Raw genomic sequence first — 19,789 nt, forward strand, 5'->3', positions numbered from 1 at the left:
AACTTCACCCAGGGCATGCAGTCCATCCTGTAGCACTCATACGTCTCTGCTGGGAACTCTGCCCGCAAGTCTAAGGGTATGTGCACACGATGCAGAAATGAAGCAGAAAATTTCTGCATCATTTCTGCATCTCCCTGGCAGAAAAAACGCATGCAGATTGTGCATGCGTTTTTCCTGCAGAATACATGCGGATCCACATGCGGATTCACATGCGTTTCCGCATGCAGATTGACAAGCGCTTTCCAGGCGATTTTAGCATCACCTGGAAAGTGCTTGACAACTAGGTCACACTATATAAATCCATGCAAACAGCATGGATTTATATAGTGTGACCCGAGAGAGTGTATATACTTACCTCCGATGGCCCCCGGTGTCCTGCTCACTCCGTTCTCCCGGCTGCAGGCAACTTTGAATTGAAAGACCTGCCGACGTCAGCGTCACGTGACCCGGGAAGCAAGGAGGAGCGCAGCGCGGGCCGACAGATGGTAAGTATATATATATTTTTTATTTTATTCTTGTTTTACAGCTTTTTTAATGGTACCTGGGTGTGGAGGAGAGTCTCATCTTCTCCACACTTGGGTACCATCCGCACATTAGAACGCACCAATTACGCAAGTACAGATGCAGTCTTGCGGAATTGGCGCGTTCTAATGCAAGTCAATGGCGGCGAAAACGCTGCGTTTACGCAAGATTAAATGACATGCTGCAGATTTTTGAGCGCAGCGTTTACGCTGCGGAAAAATCCGCATCATGGGCACAGCACATGCGGATTTCCATTGGGGAACATTGCTTCCCTTCTACCATGCGTTTTTCATGCGTTTCCGCAACTGCAAAAATGCCGCGGAAACGCATGAAATACGCATCGTGTGAACTCAGCCCAACACTACTTGTGGAGGTTTTACTCACTTGGGTGTGACAGGAGGAAAACAGAAGGCATGTTCCTTTAAAAGTTCATGTGGGTTTATTGCTTCATAAACCCAGAAGCCAAACAGAAAAGAAAATAGCCTTTAGATCAGGCAAACAAAGTAAATGTCCTTAGCAGGTCTCTGCTCAGCTAGGCTTGTGCGGCACACAAGCTGTGGTAGCGTCTAGTGTCCTGGCTTGGTCTGAAGACAAACATACACAGGAGGCCTTCTCCCTCCAAATACACAGACCATGTGCCAAACTACAGCCTCCATTTTATAGGCTGTTAACCACACCGAGAGGTGAGGTATGTGGGTAGCTGGACTCACCCATTCTCTCCTAGCTACCCGTAACCCGGCTCCCAGGTGCACCAAACGATCCTCTTAGTGCTTATCTGCTCTAGAGAAACACTCCGGGTTACATCACAGAGACCAGCCACCTCCGTGACACATACCTCCCATCGACTACGCAACCATTAACCACCTTAGAATACCTTGATACATATCTGGTTTTATGATTACCCCATGGCTGATGAAAGGGAATCTGTCACCCCCTGGGACTTATCTGACCTCTAATATTGGCATACAAGCGATAGAAATGTGAATCTATACATACCTGTATGCCTCATATTAGAGGTCTGTTTGCTGAGAAATGGCTTTTTATTCAGTGAAGATTCTGATGCTTGCTGGCCGTGGGGAGTGGATTCCCTTTAATAAATACTCACTTAGCCCCATTCTTCGTGCAGATACTAATAAATACCGGACCTATGAGATTTTTACCATATGATAGTTGGATAGTTAGGGGTGTATCATCCATAGCAGCAGCCCACAGGGCCACTATGGTGCCGGTGAAAAAACACAGAATTTGAGCTTGGTTTAAGTCGGTATCCATGCAGCACATAAATGCATGTTTACTATGGCCATAAATCAGAAAAAAACTATAAGAAAAAAAATGATCATAAACCCTGCTGTAAATAAATAAATAAAAGCCAAAAGTGCATTTAAATAAAATAGGGTTCTTAGTAACACTGTTTTTGATCAAAAATAGCATCAAAGCTATCCCACCATGGTAAAATGAACCCATTCAGGATAGTCCTACTCTGTTTAATATTAAAAACTTTACCATGTATCAAAGCCTCAAACTTCTGTGTGTGAATCAGGCATGAGATCTAACGTGATAGAAGATTACAGTCCGGGGAAGACGGGAAACATTCATATAGACGGCCGGTGGAGATGTAGTCAGTGAAGAACTCTGGCTAAATATGTTTGTAGAATCGTAGTTGAAGATGAAGATGTCGTCATCCTCCTCATGAAGTAGTTATTTCTCATGTCACGTGTAATGAATATCTCCTGCAGTATTGCTAATGCCGATTGCAGTGTCGGTAAATGAGACGAGAATTAGCTTTATGGAAGATGAGTCTTTGAGAAACGTGTTCAGCTACAGACTCCAAGGAAGAAACTGCTTGTTGTATGTGGCCTAAAATATATAGGTATTATTACTAGATGTAAAGCAGAAAACTAAATACTGTAAAATAATAAATCTCCTCATATGTTTCCCCTTATTATCTCCAGTAATTGTATTATTACACAATATCAGATCCTCTCAGTGAAGATCTTCTATTTAAGAGAATTTTCCTTATGGACCCATCAAAGACTGATATGGATAGAGACAAGATGGCGGAGAGGATATTACACCTCACCCTAGAGATCCTCTTCCATCTTACTGGAGAGGTGAGAGATTCTGATGACGTCACATTACATCATTCTTATCTATGGGAATAACAGATGAACAGAACTGGAGAGGTGAGGACTCTGGAAATGTCTGTAGTGAGATTTATTAATGTGTCTCTCCATAACCAGGATTACACAGTAGTGAAGAAGACCTCTAGTGAGCGCTGTCAGGACCCTGTGTCTGAGGGATGGGGAAGACCCCTGAGCCCAATCACAGGACCTCCATCTCACCCCTTCATACTTGAGGACATCAATGACCAGAAGATTCTAGAACTCGCCTACAAGATGATTGAGCTGCTGACTGGAGAGGTGACACTGCTGGGACATTATACTGTAACGCTATGAAAGGATCGGGGGGGATGACTGTATCATTGTGTTTGTCAGGTTCCTATAAGATGTCAGGATGTCGCTGTCTATATCTCCATGGAGGAGTGGGAGTATTTAGAAGGACACAAAGATTTGTACAAAGACGTCATGATGGAGGTTCCCCAGCCCCTCACATCACCAGGTAATAGACAGGGCTAAAACCACACGGCCTATAATTATCTGTATGTAAAGAATGAATTCAGTCCCTGTATGTGTTTCCTCCAGATGTATCCAGTAAGAGGACAACACCAGAGAGATGTCCCCGTCCTTTTCTTCCACAGAACTGTAAACAAGAAGATCCCAATGTTCCTCAGGATCATCAGGTAGATGGAGAGAAGGTGTCATGAGATCTCCCCTATGATGTGTAGACGACTGTGAAGGTCTTGTGTTCAGTCTTGTTTTATCCACCAGTTTTATATGTTTTATATTTGTGTATTGAGAACGGTGGAGATGGCAGGATTAGAGCTGATCATAGATGTGACTTCTCATCTGCTTGTGACTTTTACAATATTTGTTTCAGGGTGAAGATCTCAACCATATTAATACTATAGAGGCATATGTAAGGGGTGATGAGTGGTGTAAAGAGGAGATTCCTACATATGACTACCCAGGTGAGTAGTAACCACTAAATGCAGAGAAGTCACAGATTCTTCTCAGTCACTGGCTGTGGCTGCTTTATCGGTGGTGTAGTCCGGCTGTATCACAATCGTGTGATCACCATTTTGCCTCTAGACCACAACATTCTCTTCCACCCAAAACTGTTCAAATGATTTTGGGCATTGAAACCCTTTTCCATAGAACTTACAACCTGGAGGATCCACCTACCCCCTGGGATTAGAAGACGCTGACCGTTACCTGCCCAGATCTGTAAACTACAAAGCCAGAAAATCACTTGAAAAAAATATTTTGATGGGCCTGTAAGAGAAAGCGGAGGATAATGATGCTGTTGGCTTCCTAGATCCCTGATATCTTATTGGATGAATCTACCTTCTCTCCCTTCTGTGCTGCTGAATGTCCTCATATGGTTCCTACAAGACCAGGTCCAGTCTTTCTGGCCAAACTTTACTTTTATGATCTACAACATTAAATGTGCAGTGAGGGCCAAGTGTGAATTTTTGTACAATAACAACAGAGTTTCCCTTTATCCTGACTTTTCAATTTCTTTTAAAACTGACTAACTTCAAACAGGATTGTGATAAACGAAACAATAAAAACATTACACCTGCGCCATGATATATCTCTAAGCTAAATTTAAGACGCCTCAGCTCTGCACTATTATAAAAAGTTCTCTTTGAACGTCTAATATTTCTTCTTGAAATTCATCTGACAGAAAATATTGTCCCTTACGATAGTTTAGATTGCCAAGAGCCACCGAGCCCCATACTCTACCCCAGAGAGGTTTCACCACTAGTTACTCACTACTTACTGATGAAGACTGTTGAGTTTGATCATTTCAGTAGATGTGTTATGGTCTATACTCAGTTTTGACTATAGTAGTTAGTGACCAAAATACTCTGATTTAACCCCTTCTTGCAGCCAGTTTTGTGTTCCTATCTGAGCCCATTTTTCAAATCTGACTTGTGTCACTTTATGTGGTGATAACTTTGGAATTCTTCACAAAGGATAATTGGAAACAAATGGACCTTACAAACTTCCAACTTCTCTTGAATCTGACAATACCCTATATACAGCTGTACACTACTGTCTGGGCACATGGCATGTTAAAAAGGGAAGGAGCGCCATTTAGCTATTTGAATGCAGATTTTGCTGGGATAGTGTGCAGACACAATGTATTGGGGACACTGTTCATTGTCACCTGGCAGCTCAAAAGATGGCTACCACAAACAGGCTTGGCACTATCTACTCCATTTTCCAGATCCCAGGTTTGCCTTGCTCATCATCCTTTAACCCCTCTACATGGATTTGGACTTAGGCAGAGACCCCTAAGCTTGGGCCACAGTGTTACCTAATGTTCTGTGGTGTGAGATGGCAAGAAGAATAGTCAGATAGCCGGGTCAGAACCAGGAGGTCAGAGAAAATATAAAATCACACAAGAGTAGTCCGTAAACGGGCCGAGGTCACAACAGGAAACAAATACACAAGCCGAGAGCTGAGCACAGAGGACTGAACCAGAGGAGAACAAGGCTGGATCTGGCAGCTTCCGGCAATATGCTTCCAGCTTTAGTAGGGTGCGGTGCTTTCTAATTGGCTGAAGTAGGGATCAGATTACTCCAGCTGGACAGCACACACACCCATACTGCCAGACTGGATGGTACTACTGGTCCCAGGAACCCTAATCTTAGTGGCTGGACAGAGCCTGCGCCGCCCAGAGCTTCTGATTCTGACGTCTCCTCCATCACCAGCGCCGCCTGCAGGATGAATAAGGCGGCTCCTGGTGACAGAAACAGACGTCGCAGGAGCAGATCCCAGAGGAGATGGGACCCACCATTTGCAGAAGCACTAATATGATAAAATATCAGAAAACCAGAGCAGTAGAAATCCCCATAAAGTGACTCAATTTTGGATATTATAACCCTCAGTGAAATAATCTATAGGAGTAGTGACTATTTTGTCTACACAGGCACTTTCCGGAAATTAGCACGCAGTGGGTGTTGGAGAGTGAAAATTACAAATATATAATTTCAGTACAAAACACATAGTGCCCAGATTGTGCTCCAGGAGACACACACCGTAAATTAAGTGGGTTCTTCTCACTATAGTAATGCCAAATACATGGATGCTGAGTGTGGTTTGGGCACACTGCAAGGCTCAGAAGCGAGGGGGAGATCTGACTTTGGGAGAGTGGATATTGCTGGATTGGTTTATGGAAACCATGTTACTTTTCAAGAGCCCTTGAGCCACTAATAATGTGGAAACCTCAGTTTTTCTATTGACAGATGATGGACCTGAGTGGGGACTTGTTTTTTGTGAGATGAGTAGAAGTTATTATTGATATTATTTTCGCCTACATAACATTGGTGGCTTTTTATTCCATATTTGGGAGGCAGAATTAACAAACAGTTGAACACTACGATCCACTGGTTCATCCTATGAGGTTTTCTATTAGACTGTGAACTGTTATTGTCTTGGTGAATAATGACGGCTAACATAGGGCAAAATGAAAAAAAAAAATCACAGAAAAAGATACAGCCTTACTAACACCAAATCATATAACAAATGCACTAGCAGGATGCCACAGACACCCATGATAAAGGGGGGGGGCAGCGCAGGTGCAAAATACTGGTGGAGCAACCACTCATAGTCATACCAATTCATGGAGAGGGTGGTTGCCTAGTATTAAAGATGCACACAGATGAAGCTTGCATAGGACGCCAGTCACACAGGTAGGTGTGATGCACAGTGTCTGGCTTAGGATAGTGATGATGCCCATACTATTACATCAGGAAGGCTGCCCAGCACTATATAAGTGCACCCCACATGGACAGACACCACAGTACACCCAGCCAACACTAAAATGCTAATGCATTTGTTATCTGATTTGGTGTTGGTAAGGCTGATTTTTTTTTGTGATATGTTTTCTTGGTAAATAATGATACTTTTACATAAAGTACATTTTTACGGAGAGTTTAAGTAGAAATATTCAACAATATAAATTTTAAGGATATGTTATTCATAACTAATAATTGGTTTTATTCTTGGCAGATGACTGTACCAGGAGATCAGAGGGACAGCTGACATCTTCAATTTTTAAATCAGATGATCTTGAGATCCCCCAAGATACAACTGAAATGAATGCCATTACTCCAGATATACCATCATCCCTTCACAGCAAAGATCTGTCATCTGATCATTTGAAACAGGTCCTGTCTTCTGATTCATTACCGACCACTAAGGAAAATCAAAGTCACAAAATAAGCATTAAAAAACGAAGTGCTCCTCAAGCAAAGAAGCCATTTTCATGTTCAGAATATGGAAATAGTTTTTCCCTCGAAAAGTCTTTTCTTAAACATCAAAGCATTCACACAGCGGAGAATAGATTTTTTTGTTTCAACGGTGGGAAATTTTTTAACCAAAAATCAAATCTTGTTAATCACCAGAGAAGTCACACAGAGGAGAAGCTATTTTCTTGTTTAGAAAGTGGAAAATGTTTTACAGAGAAATCAAGTTTTATCAGACATGAGAGAACTCACACAGGGGAGAAGCCTTTTTGCTGTTCAGAATGTGGGAAATGTTTTAAAGATAAATCAGATTTGGTTAAGCACCAGAGAACTCACACAGGGAAGAAGCCTTTTTCCTGTTCAGAATGTGGGAAATGTTTTAAAGATAAATCAGATTTGGTTAAGCACCAGAGAACTCACACAGGGGAGAAACCTTTTTCCTGTTCAGAATGTGGGAAATGTTTTGTGAAGAAATCATCACTTCTTAGTCACCAGAGAACTCACACAGATGAGAAGCCATTTTCATGTTCTTAATGCGGGAAATGTTTTACACAGAAATCAACCCTTAACAAACTTCAGAGAAGTCACACATTGTAGAAGCCTTTTTCATTTTTAACCAAAAATTGTATCTTCATAAAGTGGTTGTCCACTACTAGGACAATTCCTTCTCATTCCTCATGTTTGGCCTTGTTAAAATAAAAACACACATACGCACTTCCTATTCTGGCGCCGTTTCCATAAGGTTGTTACATCACACAAGGTTGTTACATCACACAATCCTGCTCTCAATCAACGCCACCTTTAGACGTATTGTACATCTCCAGAAAGGACATGGCCTGGACATAGCACCAAGAGAACGCACACACTTAGAGCACTCTCTTCAGACCGTGCTCCTGGGGGAATTATAAGCTATTTACAGCCTCCAACATGCTGTCTGATATGGGAAAGAAAGAAGAGGAGATCAGAGGTTCATCTGAGGTCCTCCACCTCTGTCAGCATGTCTGGTATGCAGTGTTTCTTATGGAAGGTCTTATCTTCCTGCTCCGGAGCCATTACTGCCTCACCTCAGGGTGGAAAAAGAAGCAGTCTTAACCCTCATGATGCCAGACAGCTCCAGACTGTAAGTCCTGCACCAACTTCTCTTAATGTAGGCCTCACAAGAAAACCGCTCCATAAATCTCCCTGTACTCTCACCAAAGCCCACATACTGAGCAGTGCTTGCTTCACAGGGACATTTACCCCCCAGCCACAGGTTATTCTGATATGGGGAACAACATAACTTATTTGTATATCAGATTGCGTCTATCCCTACTAAAGAAGATATGGAGCAATATATTCAGAGGCTGGAGACCACATACGATACTGAAATACGTCCCCTCACGTCTGTCCTGTCACAGCTTACTGACAAGGTACAGAGATTAGAGGATAATGTCGTCCAAGTTAGAGGCCATCATAATGCTCAGAAACTAACACTGGATCTTCACAGCCAGTAAATAAACCACCTGTTTAATATGGTTGATGATCAAGAAAATCACAATAATATCTGGATAAGGGGTATACCTGAAAGCATCAATGCACAAGTGATTATGCCAACACTGCGATCATTATTCAATAATATCCTTGGTGATCCTATTGATAAGGAGGTGGAGATTTAAAAGGCGCACCGTACAATAAGCAATCATGGCCCAGATCCTGAGTGTCCAAGGGACATTATCTGTCGCATACATTTTTTCAATGTAAAAGAGGCCATTGTGAGGAAAGCAGAGGAGTTGGGTCCTGGTGATTTAAATGGAAAACGCATATAATTGCTCACATAACTATCCTGAATGACACTTGCTAAAAGAAGGGTATTGAAACCACTACTTGATGCCATCCGGGGAAATGGCCTGATGTACTCCTGGGGGTACCCATTCCAGCTGTATATTTTCAAAGATTCAAGCAACATGAGACCTTTCTGTGATGCCCTGGACATTCCATATATCTGACTGGCCACCTGCTCCACCATTGCCACAGAGAGTTCCAGCACGTCACAGAAGTCGTTCAATGGATCAGGAACTTGATGGTGATGCAGCCAGATGGGAAAGGAACCTGCCAATCATATGAGCTCCTCAAATGAATCTGGTCTTCCCTGATGAGAGACAGTTTGCAGATGCTTACTTATTTCTTTAAGCATATAATTAGATATATCTAAATAGAGCATTAGGTGCCACTCTTCCACTATATAGAATGTCTAAGTTCATATAAGATCTTAGACCGGCATATAAGTTGAGTTCACATGATATTACTGTAATATCAGGCTGTATTACATTACTTGCTTTATATTCCATGGTTCCCCCTAATAGGAATCCTAGAACTGAAAGTTTGACTTACGCCTGTAGAGACAACCGCCAGTTAGGGACTTGCATTGGGATCTGCTTGTTTCACAATTTCCTACTGTTTTGATATATTCATAATCTATACTTATTAAACACTGAGAGGTAGACGTTACTATCTACCGTCTATACTTCCTCTTTTCTCTTAATCTTTCTCTCTTCCATTCCTCCTTTTTTTCATATAATATGGCACAACTCAAACCTTGCGCATTGAATGTCAGAGGACTTAATGTTCCAGAGAAAGGAGCTCAAGTGTTTTATCGTAGGCATAAACAGCACGTACATTTTCTCTTTCTTCAGGAGTCACACTTTAGAGGCGATCATATACTGTACCTCAGTTTACTAATAGATATTATTCATCTTGGCGTCCCAGAAAAATGCAGTTTTGAAGTCTAAGGTGCTGAGTATAGGCCGCCACAGATCACTGCTGCATACTATTGTAGAAACACTGTCTGACACGGAGAGGAGGTACGTGTTTGTTAAGATCTCCATCTACTCCAAAATTTTGACTTTTGAAAACTTTTATCTCCCTAATTGTGACCAAATTAAGACATGTCGTCATTACTTAAACAAACTAAAATATTTTGCGGAGGACCTTATGATCTTGTAGGTGACTTTAATTTTGTCTTGGATCCTTCTTTAGACGCGTCCCGGGGCTGGAGTCACCAATCTAAAACACAAACAAAAGCTTTGCTAATTGTGCTTTGGTCTCAACCGGGCGATGTATGGAGAATACTACGGTACATCCAGACATAAAGGATTATACCTATTATACTCCTTTACACAATATGCATAGCCATATAGTCCTTTTCTTAATTAGCCGTCACTTGCCTACATGGCAACCTACATCTCAGGTAGGAACTGCTGTATGGTCAGATCATGCTCCTGTATATTGTAACTAGCTATTGAACCCGTTCTATGCCCGGGTGGCGAGCATTTTTATTGGTATATAGTCTCCCATGCGGGTATGTGCTGCCCCCCTCCTGGTATTTCTGCTGCCCCCACCATCCTATCCCGGTATGCATGGCACCCCTCATCCCCATCCTAGTATGCATGGCACCCCTCATCCCCATCCTGGTATGCATGACACCCCTCATTCCCAATCCTGTTATGCATAGCACCCCTCATTCCCAATCCTGTTATGCATAGCACCCCTCACCCCCAATCCTGGTATGCATGGCACCCCTCATCCCCAATCCTGGTATGCATGGCACCTCTCATCCCCAATCTTGGTATGCATGGCACCTCTCATTCCAAATCTGGTGTACATTGCACCCCTCATCCCAATCCTGATATGTATGGTACCAAATCCCTCATCCTGGTATGCATGGCACCACTCATCCCCCAATCCTGGTATGCATGGCACCCCATCACTCATCCTGGTATGCATGGTACCCCTCATCCTGGTATGAATGGTACCCCTCATCCCTATCCTGGTATGTATGGCACCCCTCATCCCCCAATCCTGGTATGTATGGCCTCCTCATCCCCCAATCCTGGTATGCATGGCACCCCTCATTCCAAATCTGGTATACATTGCACCCCTCATCCCAATCCTGGTATGTATGTTACCAAATCCCTCATCCTGGTATGCATGGTACCCCTCATCCCTATCCTGGTATGTATGGTACCACTCGTCCTGGTATGCATGGCACCCCATCCCTCATTCTGGTATACATGGCACCCCTCATCCCAATTATGGTATGTATGGCCTCCTCATCTCAGAAACCGGGTATGCATGGCACCCAATCGCTCATCCTGCTATGCAATGCATGCCTCATCCCCAATACTGGTATATATGGCACCCAATCCCCTATCCTAGTGCGTATGGCACCCCTCATCCCTATACTGGTATGCATGGTACCCCTCATCCCTATCCTGGTATGCATGGTACCCCGCATTCCTATCCTGGTATGTAGGGTACCCCTCATCCCTATCCTGGTATGCATGACACCCCATCCCTCATCCTGGTATACATGGCACCCCTCATCCCAATTCTGGTATGTATGGCCTCCTCATCCCAGAAACCTGGTATGCATGGCACCCAATTCCTCATCCTGGTATGCAGGGCACGCCTCATCCCCAATCATGGTATATATGGCTCCCTCATCCCTATCCTGGTATGCATGGCGCCCTATCCCCTATCCTGGTATGTATGACACCCCTCATCCCCATACTGGTATTCATGGTACCCCTCATCCTTATTCTGGTATGCATGGTACCCTTCATCCTGGTATGCATGGTACCCCACATTTCTATCCTGGTATGCATGGTATCCCGCATTCCTATCCTGGTATGTAGGGTACCCCTCGTCCCTATCCTGGTATGCATGGTACCCCATCCCTATCCTGGTATGTATGGTACCCCTCATCCCTATTCTGGTATGCATGGCACCCCTCACCCACCAATCCTTGTATGCATGGCACTCCTCATCCCTATACTGGTATGTATGGCACCCCTCACCCCTCCAATCCTGGTATGTGTGGTACCCCTCATCCTGGTATGCATGGTACCCCTCATCCCCCAATCCTGGTATGCTTGGTACCCCTCATCCCCCAATCCTGATATGTGTGGCCCCATCACCCCCCAATCCTGGTATGTATGCCACCCCTCATCCCTTTCACGCTGCACACATACAAAAAAATAAACACTTAATCTTACCTTTCTTCCCCGTGCTCCAGCGCTGAAGTGTTCTGTTCTGCTGGAGGCTGGGGAAGGAGTGCGGCTCCGGAGTACGCACATGCCCATACCGCGCTGTCCGGCGCCATTTTGCTGAAGACACACTGCAAATGTGTCTTCAGTAAAATGGCGCCGGATAGCGCTACGTGCATGTGCTGATTCCGACACCTTCACTCCTGCCCCAGTCTCCGGCGAAGAGAGGCGATGCGGCAATGCTCCTTCCAGTCAGGTAAGTATGGCGCCGGGAGATCGCAGTATGCGTTCAGTGTCTACGCATACGGTGATCTCTGGCGCCATACACACTCCTCTTACCTGTAACGGCACAGTCTATAAAGGCTTCAGACAGAGACATGCATCTCCCGTTATATTATAGATCTGACTATGCCGGACTCCACCAAGGCTTCAGATGTTGGAACCTAAATGATAATCTGCTGAAAGACTCACTCTGTGTCTCAGACCTTCATGAGACTATAGACTCCTTCAAATATATGAGCATGATGAAACTGCCTTACCATTTAAATGGGAAGCACTCACATGCGTCCTCAGAGGGATAATAATAAAACATAGATAAAGGCTAAAAAAAGGAGAGAACAGCTAAAGTCTCCCATTTGCTTGAGCGGATTGATCTACTTGACAAACAACATAAACGATGTGCTTCCCTCCAGGTATATGTAGACCTGCTTAACGCTAGAAGGGAGCTAAAGTAGTTTCATGGATGGGATAAATATTGTGGTATTTCAGGGCACCTACTTATGGAAGGAACCAAGTGGAAGCTTCCATTCTCGGTACTAGATATGGGGCTTCCTCGAGAAAATAACTTAAAATGTCGTACACTAAAGTTAATATATAAAGTGTGGGATAGGAGTAAAAATATTCTGGGGATTGGAAAGTACACAAATTATACTCCTTTATGGCACAACTATAACTTACCAGAGCTACAGAAACTAAAAAATGTTAGTGAGTGGGAGGATAGGGGTACTAGACTAAACGCCATACTGATTGATAGACATCACCCAATAGATACCATTGCTAAAGCAGTGGATACAAAAGGTCTATTAACCTTTATTTATAGGCAGTTACTGGCCCTACATTTGGATAATATTGATAGTTAAGACAAAATGGGAGGAGGATGTGGGTCCATTATCTGAGGAGCAATGGGGGAAATACTGGATTTGACACCGACACTTTCATTGTCAGAGTCACAAAGATTGTCCCGAATTCTTCTCATTCATAGGGTATATAGATCCCCAAGTATTTTATTTAAAATTGAAATACAAACGGATTACACATGTCCTAGATGTGGTCAAAATGACGCCCACCTGATGCATACGATGTGGGAATATTGGCGACTACTGGAAGGGGGTGATCGTTCTTGTACTATCTGTATTTGGGATACTACTTCAGTTCGAACCTAAAATCTGTATCCTAGGACTCCTGGGAGAGGACGTAGACCCAGACTCCCATATGGCAGTAGCTAGCTCAAGAATATTATTCCAAGCCAGAAAGTTGTTGGCACTACATTGGATAGACAATTCTCCCCCAACGATAACAGAACTAAAATCCAGGATAAATAACACTCTATGCTTGGAAAGGGGATCTTATATAAAAAGGAACGCTCTCAAGAAATCCATACACATATGGGAGCAATGGTTAATTACCCCAGGTATTGCTTCAAAGAACCTTCTCAGAAATACTATACTGGATCGTTTGTCCATTTCCTTACAGTAAACCAGGAATTTATATCCTTATACCCAAGGTGTCAGCAAATAATTGTCTCAGTCCACACTATTGCCCCTTCTTAGATATATTCTTTTTCTTTTGATGTCTCAATAGGAAAAAAATAAGCAGTCAGGACGTATTCAGATATTTATGCACAAATTACTGTTCCAAAACTTTGTACTATAGAGCGATATTGGGATTTATATCATTGTAAACCGGTTCTTGTATTGTTACTGGTTTTTCTTTTTCTTTTTTTTTGTCACAAAGTTTATTTAAAAAAAAGAAAATGTTGGTTTTTCTTTGTTTTGTAAAATAAAAATGATCTGATTGAAAAAAAGAAAGGAGGGAAGGTCTTTACTAGATCAAACGTATACAAAATGACAAGATCACATGTGAAGATACTCCTACGAAGTCGCAAATAAATGTGGTTGCTCATTGACAAGGTTACATCCACACGTGTAAAGGACATACGTATCCAAAATAAAAGGGGCACCCGGGCCAGAAATTCATAACCCCATTGACATAGCGGAAGAATTTAGTTTCTTTTATAGTTCACTATATAATATTCATGGACAATACCACGACATGCCACCTAATATTCTTGAAACTAAAAATGACAAATATATTATGGACACTGCCGTTCCTTCCTTACAGACCCCTGAGCAGGAGATACTAGACAAAGCTTTCACTGAACAAGAGATAGGAGAGGCCAATAAATCATTCCCTATCGGGAAGAGCCTTGGGCCAGATGGATTTAGTAATAGATTTTATGAGATGTTTTCCCCCCAATTATTACCATTTTTAGCCAAAGTGTTCGATAATATCTCAGAAGACTCCCCCTTTTGCCCCCCAATTACTTAAGGCTCATATAATGGTTTTATCAAAGTCTGGAAAAGGACCAAATACCTGCCCTAATATTCATCCAATATCATTAAATAATGTAGACGTCAAAATATTCTCTAAAGTGATTACAACAAGGCTCTCCCACTATCTACCCTCAATTGTCAGGAACGATCAGGTTGGCTTCATTAAGGGCAGAGAAGCTCGTGATAATAAAAATAAAACGTTAATTTCACATGCAAAAAACAGGGGCTCCCAATGTGCCTTGTTTCTGCCTACGCTAAAAAAGCGTTCGACACAGTGCATTGGACTTTCTTGAAGAGCACCCTACCACAAATTAGGTTGGACTCTTTCTTGTTATCTAAATTTCTATCCTTCTACACTGACCCTAAAGCGATAGGGTAAACGGCCTACTATCTGACACATTTTCTATTAAAAAGGGGACGAGACAAGGGTGTCCCTTATCACCTCTCCTATACACATTGGTGATGGAACATTTTGCGGTAGCATTACAAAAAAATCCAGATATTAGTGGAGTTACTATAGGCTCCCATCACTATAAACTAGCTCTATACGCAGATGACTTGTTGCTCTATTTTCAAACCCAATGATCTCATTTCCCTCTATAATAAAGGAATTCGAATAACTCGGCCATGTAAGCAATTTTAAAGTCAACTACTCTAAAACAGAAGCCATGAACATAACTTTTAACCCTGAACTGACACAATAATTTCTAACTTCCCCTTTAAGTGTCAGAAAGACACAATTAAGTACCTGAGTATACAAATTCTGGGGAACTTGGATGATCTGTATCTTTTAAATTATATCCCCCATCCTTGAACAAATGGTTAAAAATCGAATGAATTATAACTTGAAACCCTTGTCCTAGTTTGGTTGTATTAGTCCGATCAAAATGGACATTTTACCAGATCTTCTTTATATATTTCAGACCGTTCCGGTCTGCGTTCCTCAGACCTTTTTCTCCCGTCTCAACAATTCTAACAGCAAGTTTGTATGGGGAACATCGAGGCCTAGGTTACGTGTTACAATATTGTGAAGAAACAGGAGGGAGGGTTAGGGAGCTACAACGCTGAATCCAAACAGAGTGAAGATAGTCCACTGAAGGGTGCCGGTCCGGCTGGTGAGCACAGACATATGAAGAAAACGAAAAGGAGAAAATCAGCACTCCAACAGGTAAAATATGAAAAAAATGTATTGGATCATTTAAAAAAAAACAAAAAATGTAAAATTCTTACGCGTTTCTGGCGCTAGGGTTGCGCCCTTAGTTATAGCAGATGAGAAAAGGACAATGGAGTCACATATATATATATATATATATATATATATATATATATATATATATATATACAAGCACAATGGAGTCACATGACACGAAATGAGAAATCAATTAGACATGCAAAAGGTGTGAAGAAAATCCCGGACACAGTTCACATTGAAGGCAACGAGATCAAATACAGACAAGGTGATCATTGCAAGCATCACACAACAAGCCAGAAATGCAAAACACCATGATGGTGAAAAATAAGATAGAATTAGACCTCATGCTCTTATTGATGCATATCCGTATCCCCCTCTGTATATAAACTGTTTATTGCAGGACATTTGTGTGAAGACCACCGGTGTTAGCTGCCAGGGGATTATCCCATATAGGAACACAACACCGGGATTAAGTGTACAGGTGTGAGATCACAGGGTCCGAACATCGCAAATGCCATCAACTATAGCAACGGAAGGTGGGAGGATATACTGATTATAGAGGGACAGGAACATGTATGCATGAGATGGATGATAGATTCAGTATAGAGCATCGCAATAACAATGTCCAATAAACAGATAAAAAGCATCAATGTCTAAATTGTGAATAGAAATATTGTTCTTATCGATCTGACACACGTAAAAATATAATATAAAATAATATGCACAATAACCAATATGGAGAAACTATAAACCTATAACAATGAACATATAAAGGGGAAAAAAAATATGCAAATCAAAATTGATTATATAGTAGAAGATTTACAAGGAAATCCACCTGCATCTGATCTGGTGCAAAGTATAATATCCTGGCAAAGGATCATAGAGCCGCAGATATACCGAGCATTATCAGTCATATCAACGGGAGGCAAATAGATGCATCATTGTAAAACAGACGAGAACAAGTACAGAACACTGGTGAGATTACTGTGGAGCATTGTAATGGCGAATCAGATTACTGTGGAGCATTGTAATGGCGAATCAGATTACTGTGGAGCATTGTAATGGCGAATCAGATTAGATGGAGCGTACAAATCCATGATATCCAAGTGCTGGATGTATAACAGATCAATGGCAATGGGAGACGTCTGCATAGAGTCTGATGGAGAACCTGATCATGAGGCTATAGATGGAGCAAGCATTTCTATCTGTATCAACGAAAAACAGGTAATTACATTATAATAAAACTGACAAAAACAAATATCTGATGCAGAACTGAATCGTGAAGCTGTGGATGTAGCGGGAATTTCTATCTATCAACGAAAAACAAATCATTGGATTATATTGCGAAAAAACTGACAAAAATAAATATATGAGAAATGGAAGATAAATAAGCTGCAGAACATTGCAATGGAAATACTCCGTCATTGCTGAAAAATCTATAAGATATTTGCATCATTTATGTGCGTTCTGCGAAGATGAATCAGCGATGATAGCGCAATATACAGAAAGGCAAATAAGTACACCGGCAAATAATAACCAGAAAAACACAAAATAAATTCAGAAAACCTGGAATGTCACCATATAGATGTCTGCTGGGAATAAACCAGTATGAATTTCATCAATAGATGTAAAACAGGTCATTGCGGAAATTCATTACCCGAAGGGTATTTAGTATTTACACGTCAGATCCAGAAGGCTTCACGCATATTAAGGGGTTTCTGTCTGTTTCCACCCCTTACCGGATAATTAACTTTTTCAAGACCAAAGAAAGAACAATGTGTGAGATCATTATTCTGTATGGACACAATGTTTTGATGCCCCGGAGTATGTGCTATTAGAACTGTTGATATATGAAATCTGCTCCGGTGCTCTCTATGAATCCTACCAATTTGTATAAAACAATGCTGTCCACTATTCTGGAGGAAGGCATTTATTTGTCGGGGTTTAATAACAAAATTCAGCGCTGGCAGTTACCCGATTATCCCATTTTTCATGGGCTCCCCAAAACACAAAAGGGTATCTCTCCCCCCCCTTCGCCCTATTATCTAGGGTATGGGTTCATTGAATGAGAATTTAACCAATGGCTGGTGAACATTTGTATCCTCTGGTTATTCAAACACCAGGCCATGTGAAAGATACTACGTCTGTCCTGAGGGTTTTTGACAGGTTCGTGTGGCAGAAAGAATATAGGTTTGTCACCAGCAATGTTGTCAACCTGTATTCCTCCAGCCCTCACGCATTGGCCATCATTGCCGTTCAACACCATTTAAATAAATATAGTGGATATTCTGTGAATTTAAAAAGGTTCATTATAACATAAAATATTTGTTGTCCCACAACAATTTTATGTTTGATTCTAAATATTATTTACAAGTACTTAGAGTCCCCATGGGCTCCAAATTCTCATCATCTTTGGCTATGCTGTACATGTCGTGGTGGGAAGAAATTTACATTTTTTCTGATGATAATCCATTTTTTGAGCACATTTTTTGGTTTGGTAGATATGTTGATGATGTACTTTTGGTATGGAGAGGTGACCCCCAGTTAAGTGTATTTGAATTCTTATTCCTTAAATTTAAAATCCACTGTCAGCGAACCTTTGATTTCCACTCCATTTCTGGATATTTTCCTGACAGGGATAGTAACATCTTATAAAGTGGACACCACACTCTATAGAAAACCTTTGTCAGGCAACACATTACTGTTGTCTTCCAATTCTCAACTTACTCTATACAGCTCGCAGGGACGACTCAGTATAGTTGGAGAGAAGCACTCCGATCCTGTTCAGCGAATGTGACCCGTGCTACACAAAATATGTAACTTCCAACATAAGTGCTGATCTATACTCCGTGGATTCTTTTATGCCTAATGGGAGACCTGCCCACATACCCCCTGTGATGACATCACGGGGGCTAGTCTCTAGCCTTTATATTTTTATTAGATATCTTTTTTTTTGCGATAACTTATCGTGGGTTGATCGCAGAGGCCCAAAAGTGACTCCATATGTTCTGTTGTGATTTTACCTTTCTCCAGAGACCACACACGGTATAGCTGCCGTCTGCTATTTTGTTACTTTTGCGGCACAGCTCCCCAGAGAGGCTTACAGAGACGGGAAAATATCCATATTATTCCTTAGCTGACCCTGCCATCCAAAATATAGGCCCCATTATTATCGGACATATGGAACTTTAGTTATTTCATATTGGCTTGGGCCGTCTGCAGGGCTTTGTTACATTCCCTTTGAAGCACTGGGAATACAACCTTCTCAGTTAGCTGTAAATCTATCACAAGCCTGTGTTAATTGGGTTTGGTAGCACCTTTTGGGCCAGCATTTGCTTACAAGGCCCTTCTCATGTGTGTGTTGATTTGCATAGAGGCCACTGGCCAAAGTGTCAGCTCTTCTCCCATGGACAAGTAATATAGGGGAGGAGGGAAGAGGAGTCTGGGAGAGAGACTTCTTAATATTTATGACAGGGGAGAAGAAAAGATTTTCAATATTTCCATGACAATCTGTTTTTCATTGATACAGATAGAAATGCTTGCTATACCTATAGCCTCACGATCAAGTTTTGCATCAGACTCTATGCAGACGTATCCCATTGCAATTGATCTGTTATACATCCAACTTCTGGATAGCATGGATTTGTACATTCCATCTAATCTGATTCACCATTACAATGTTCTACAGTAATCTCACCAGTGTTTTGTACATACTTGTTTTTGTCTGTTTTACAATGATGCATCTATTTGCCTCCCGTTGATATGATTGATAATGCTCGGAATATCTGCGGCTCTATGATCATTTGCCAGGATATTATGCTTTGCACCAGATCAGATGTGGGTGTATTTCCTAACATCGGTGGTTTTCACACAAATTTCCTGCAATAAACAGTTTATATACAGGGTGGGATACAAATATGCATGAACAAAAGTATGAGGTTTAATTCTAGTTCCTTGTATATAGTATTACTTGTATGTAGTAATATGTGGTCTGGTCATGGTGTGGTGGTATTTGTTCCTTGCATGTGGTGTTCGGTTACTATGTGGTGGTAATATGTGGTCC

At 41.8% G+C, this 19,789-nt stretch overlaps 2 protein-coding genes across 2 annotated transcripts in view; both read left to right on the forward strand.

Annotated features, from left to right (window-relative positions):
- LOC141176190 (oocyte zinc finger protein XlCOF29-like) overlaps positions 1 to 19,789 on the forward strand; it is a 434,978-nt gene that overhangs the window by 148,245 nt on the left and 266,944 nt on the right. The gene's annotated exons all lie outside the window — the stretch shown is intronic.
- Positions 1,491 to 13,860, forward strand: LOC141176079 (oocyte zinc finger protein XlCOF8.4-like). Its single transcript, XM_073660071.1, has 6 exons — positions 1,491 to 2,633; positions 2,763 to 2,942; positions 3,018 to 3,141; positions 3,225 to 3,322; positions 3,520 to 3,610; positions 6,663 to 13,860. Exons 1-6 carry the CDS (start codon positions 2,541 to 2,543, stop codon positions 7,430 to 7,432), a joined length of 1,356 nt encoding a protein of 451 aa, XP_073516172.1. The 5' UTR covers positions 1,491 to 2,540; the 3' UTR covers positions 7,433 to 13,860.

Source organism: Phyllobates terribilis, unplaced genomic scaffold (genome assembly GCF_046119375.1).
Source record: "Phyllobates terribilis strain yellow unplaced genomic scaffold, ASM4611937v1 Scaffold_17__1_contigs__length_24005725, whole genome shotgun sequence".
Taxonomy (NCBI): Eukaryota; Metazoa; Chordata; class Amphibia; order Anura; family Dendrobatidae; genus Phyllobates; species Phyllobates terribilis.

Excerpts from the sequence above, each read along its gene's own strand:
- LOC141176079 (XM_073660071.1), top strand. The coding sequence starts at position 2,541 with ATGGACCCATCAAAGACTGATATGGATAGAGACAAGATGGCGGAGAGG. Across the intron at positions 3,142-3,224 it reads CCAGCCCCTCACATCACCAG|ATGTATCCAGTAAGAGGACA; the intron begins GTAATAGACAGG and ends TGTTTCCTCCAG. Across the intron at positions 3,611-6,662 it reads TCCTACATATGACTACCCAG|ATGACTGTACCAGGAGATCA; the intron begins GTGAGTAGTAAC and ends TATTCTTGGCAG.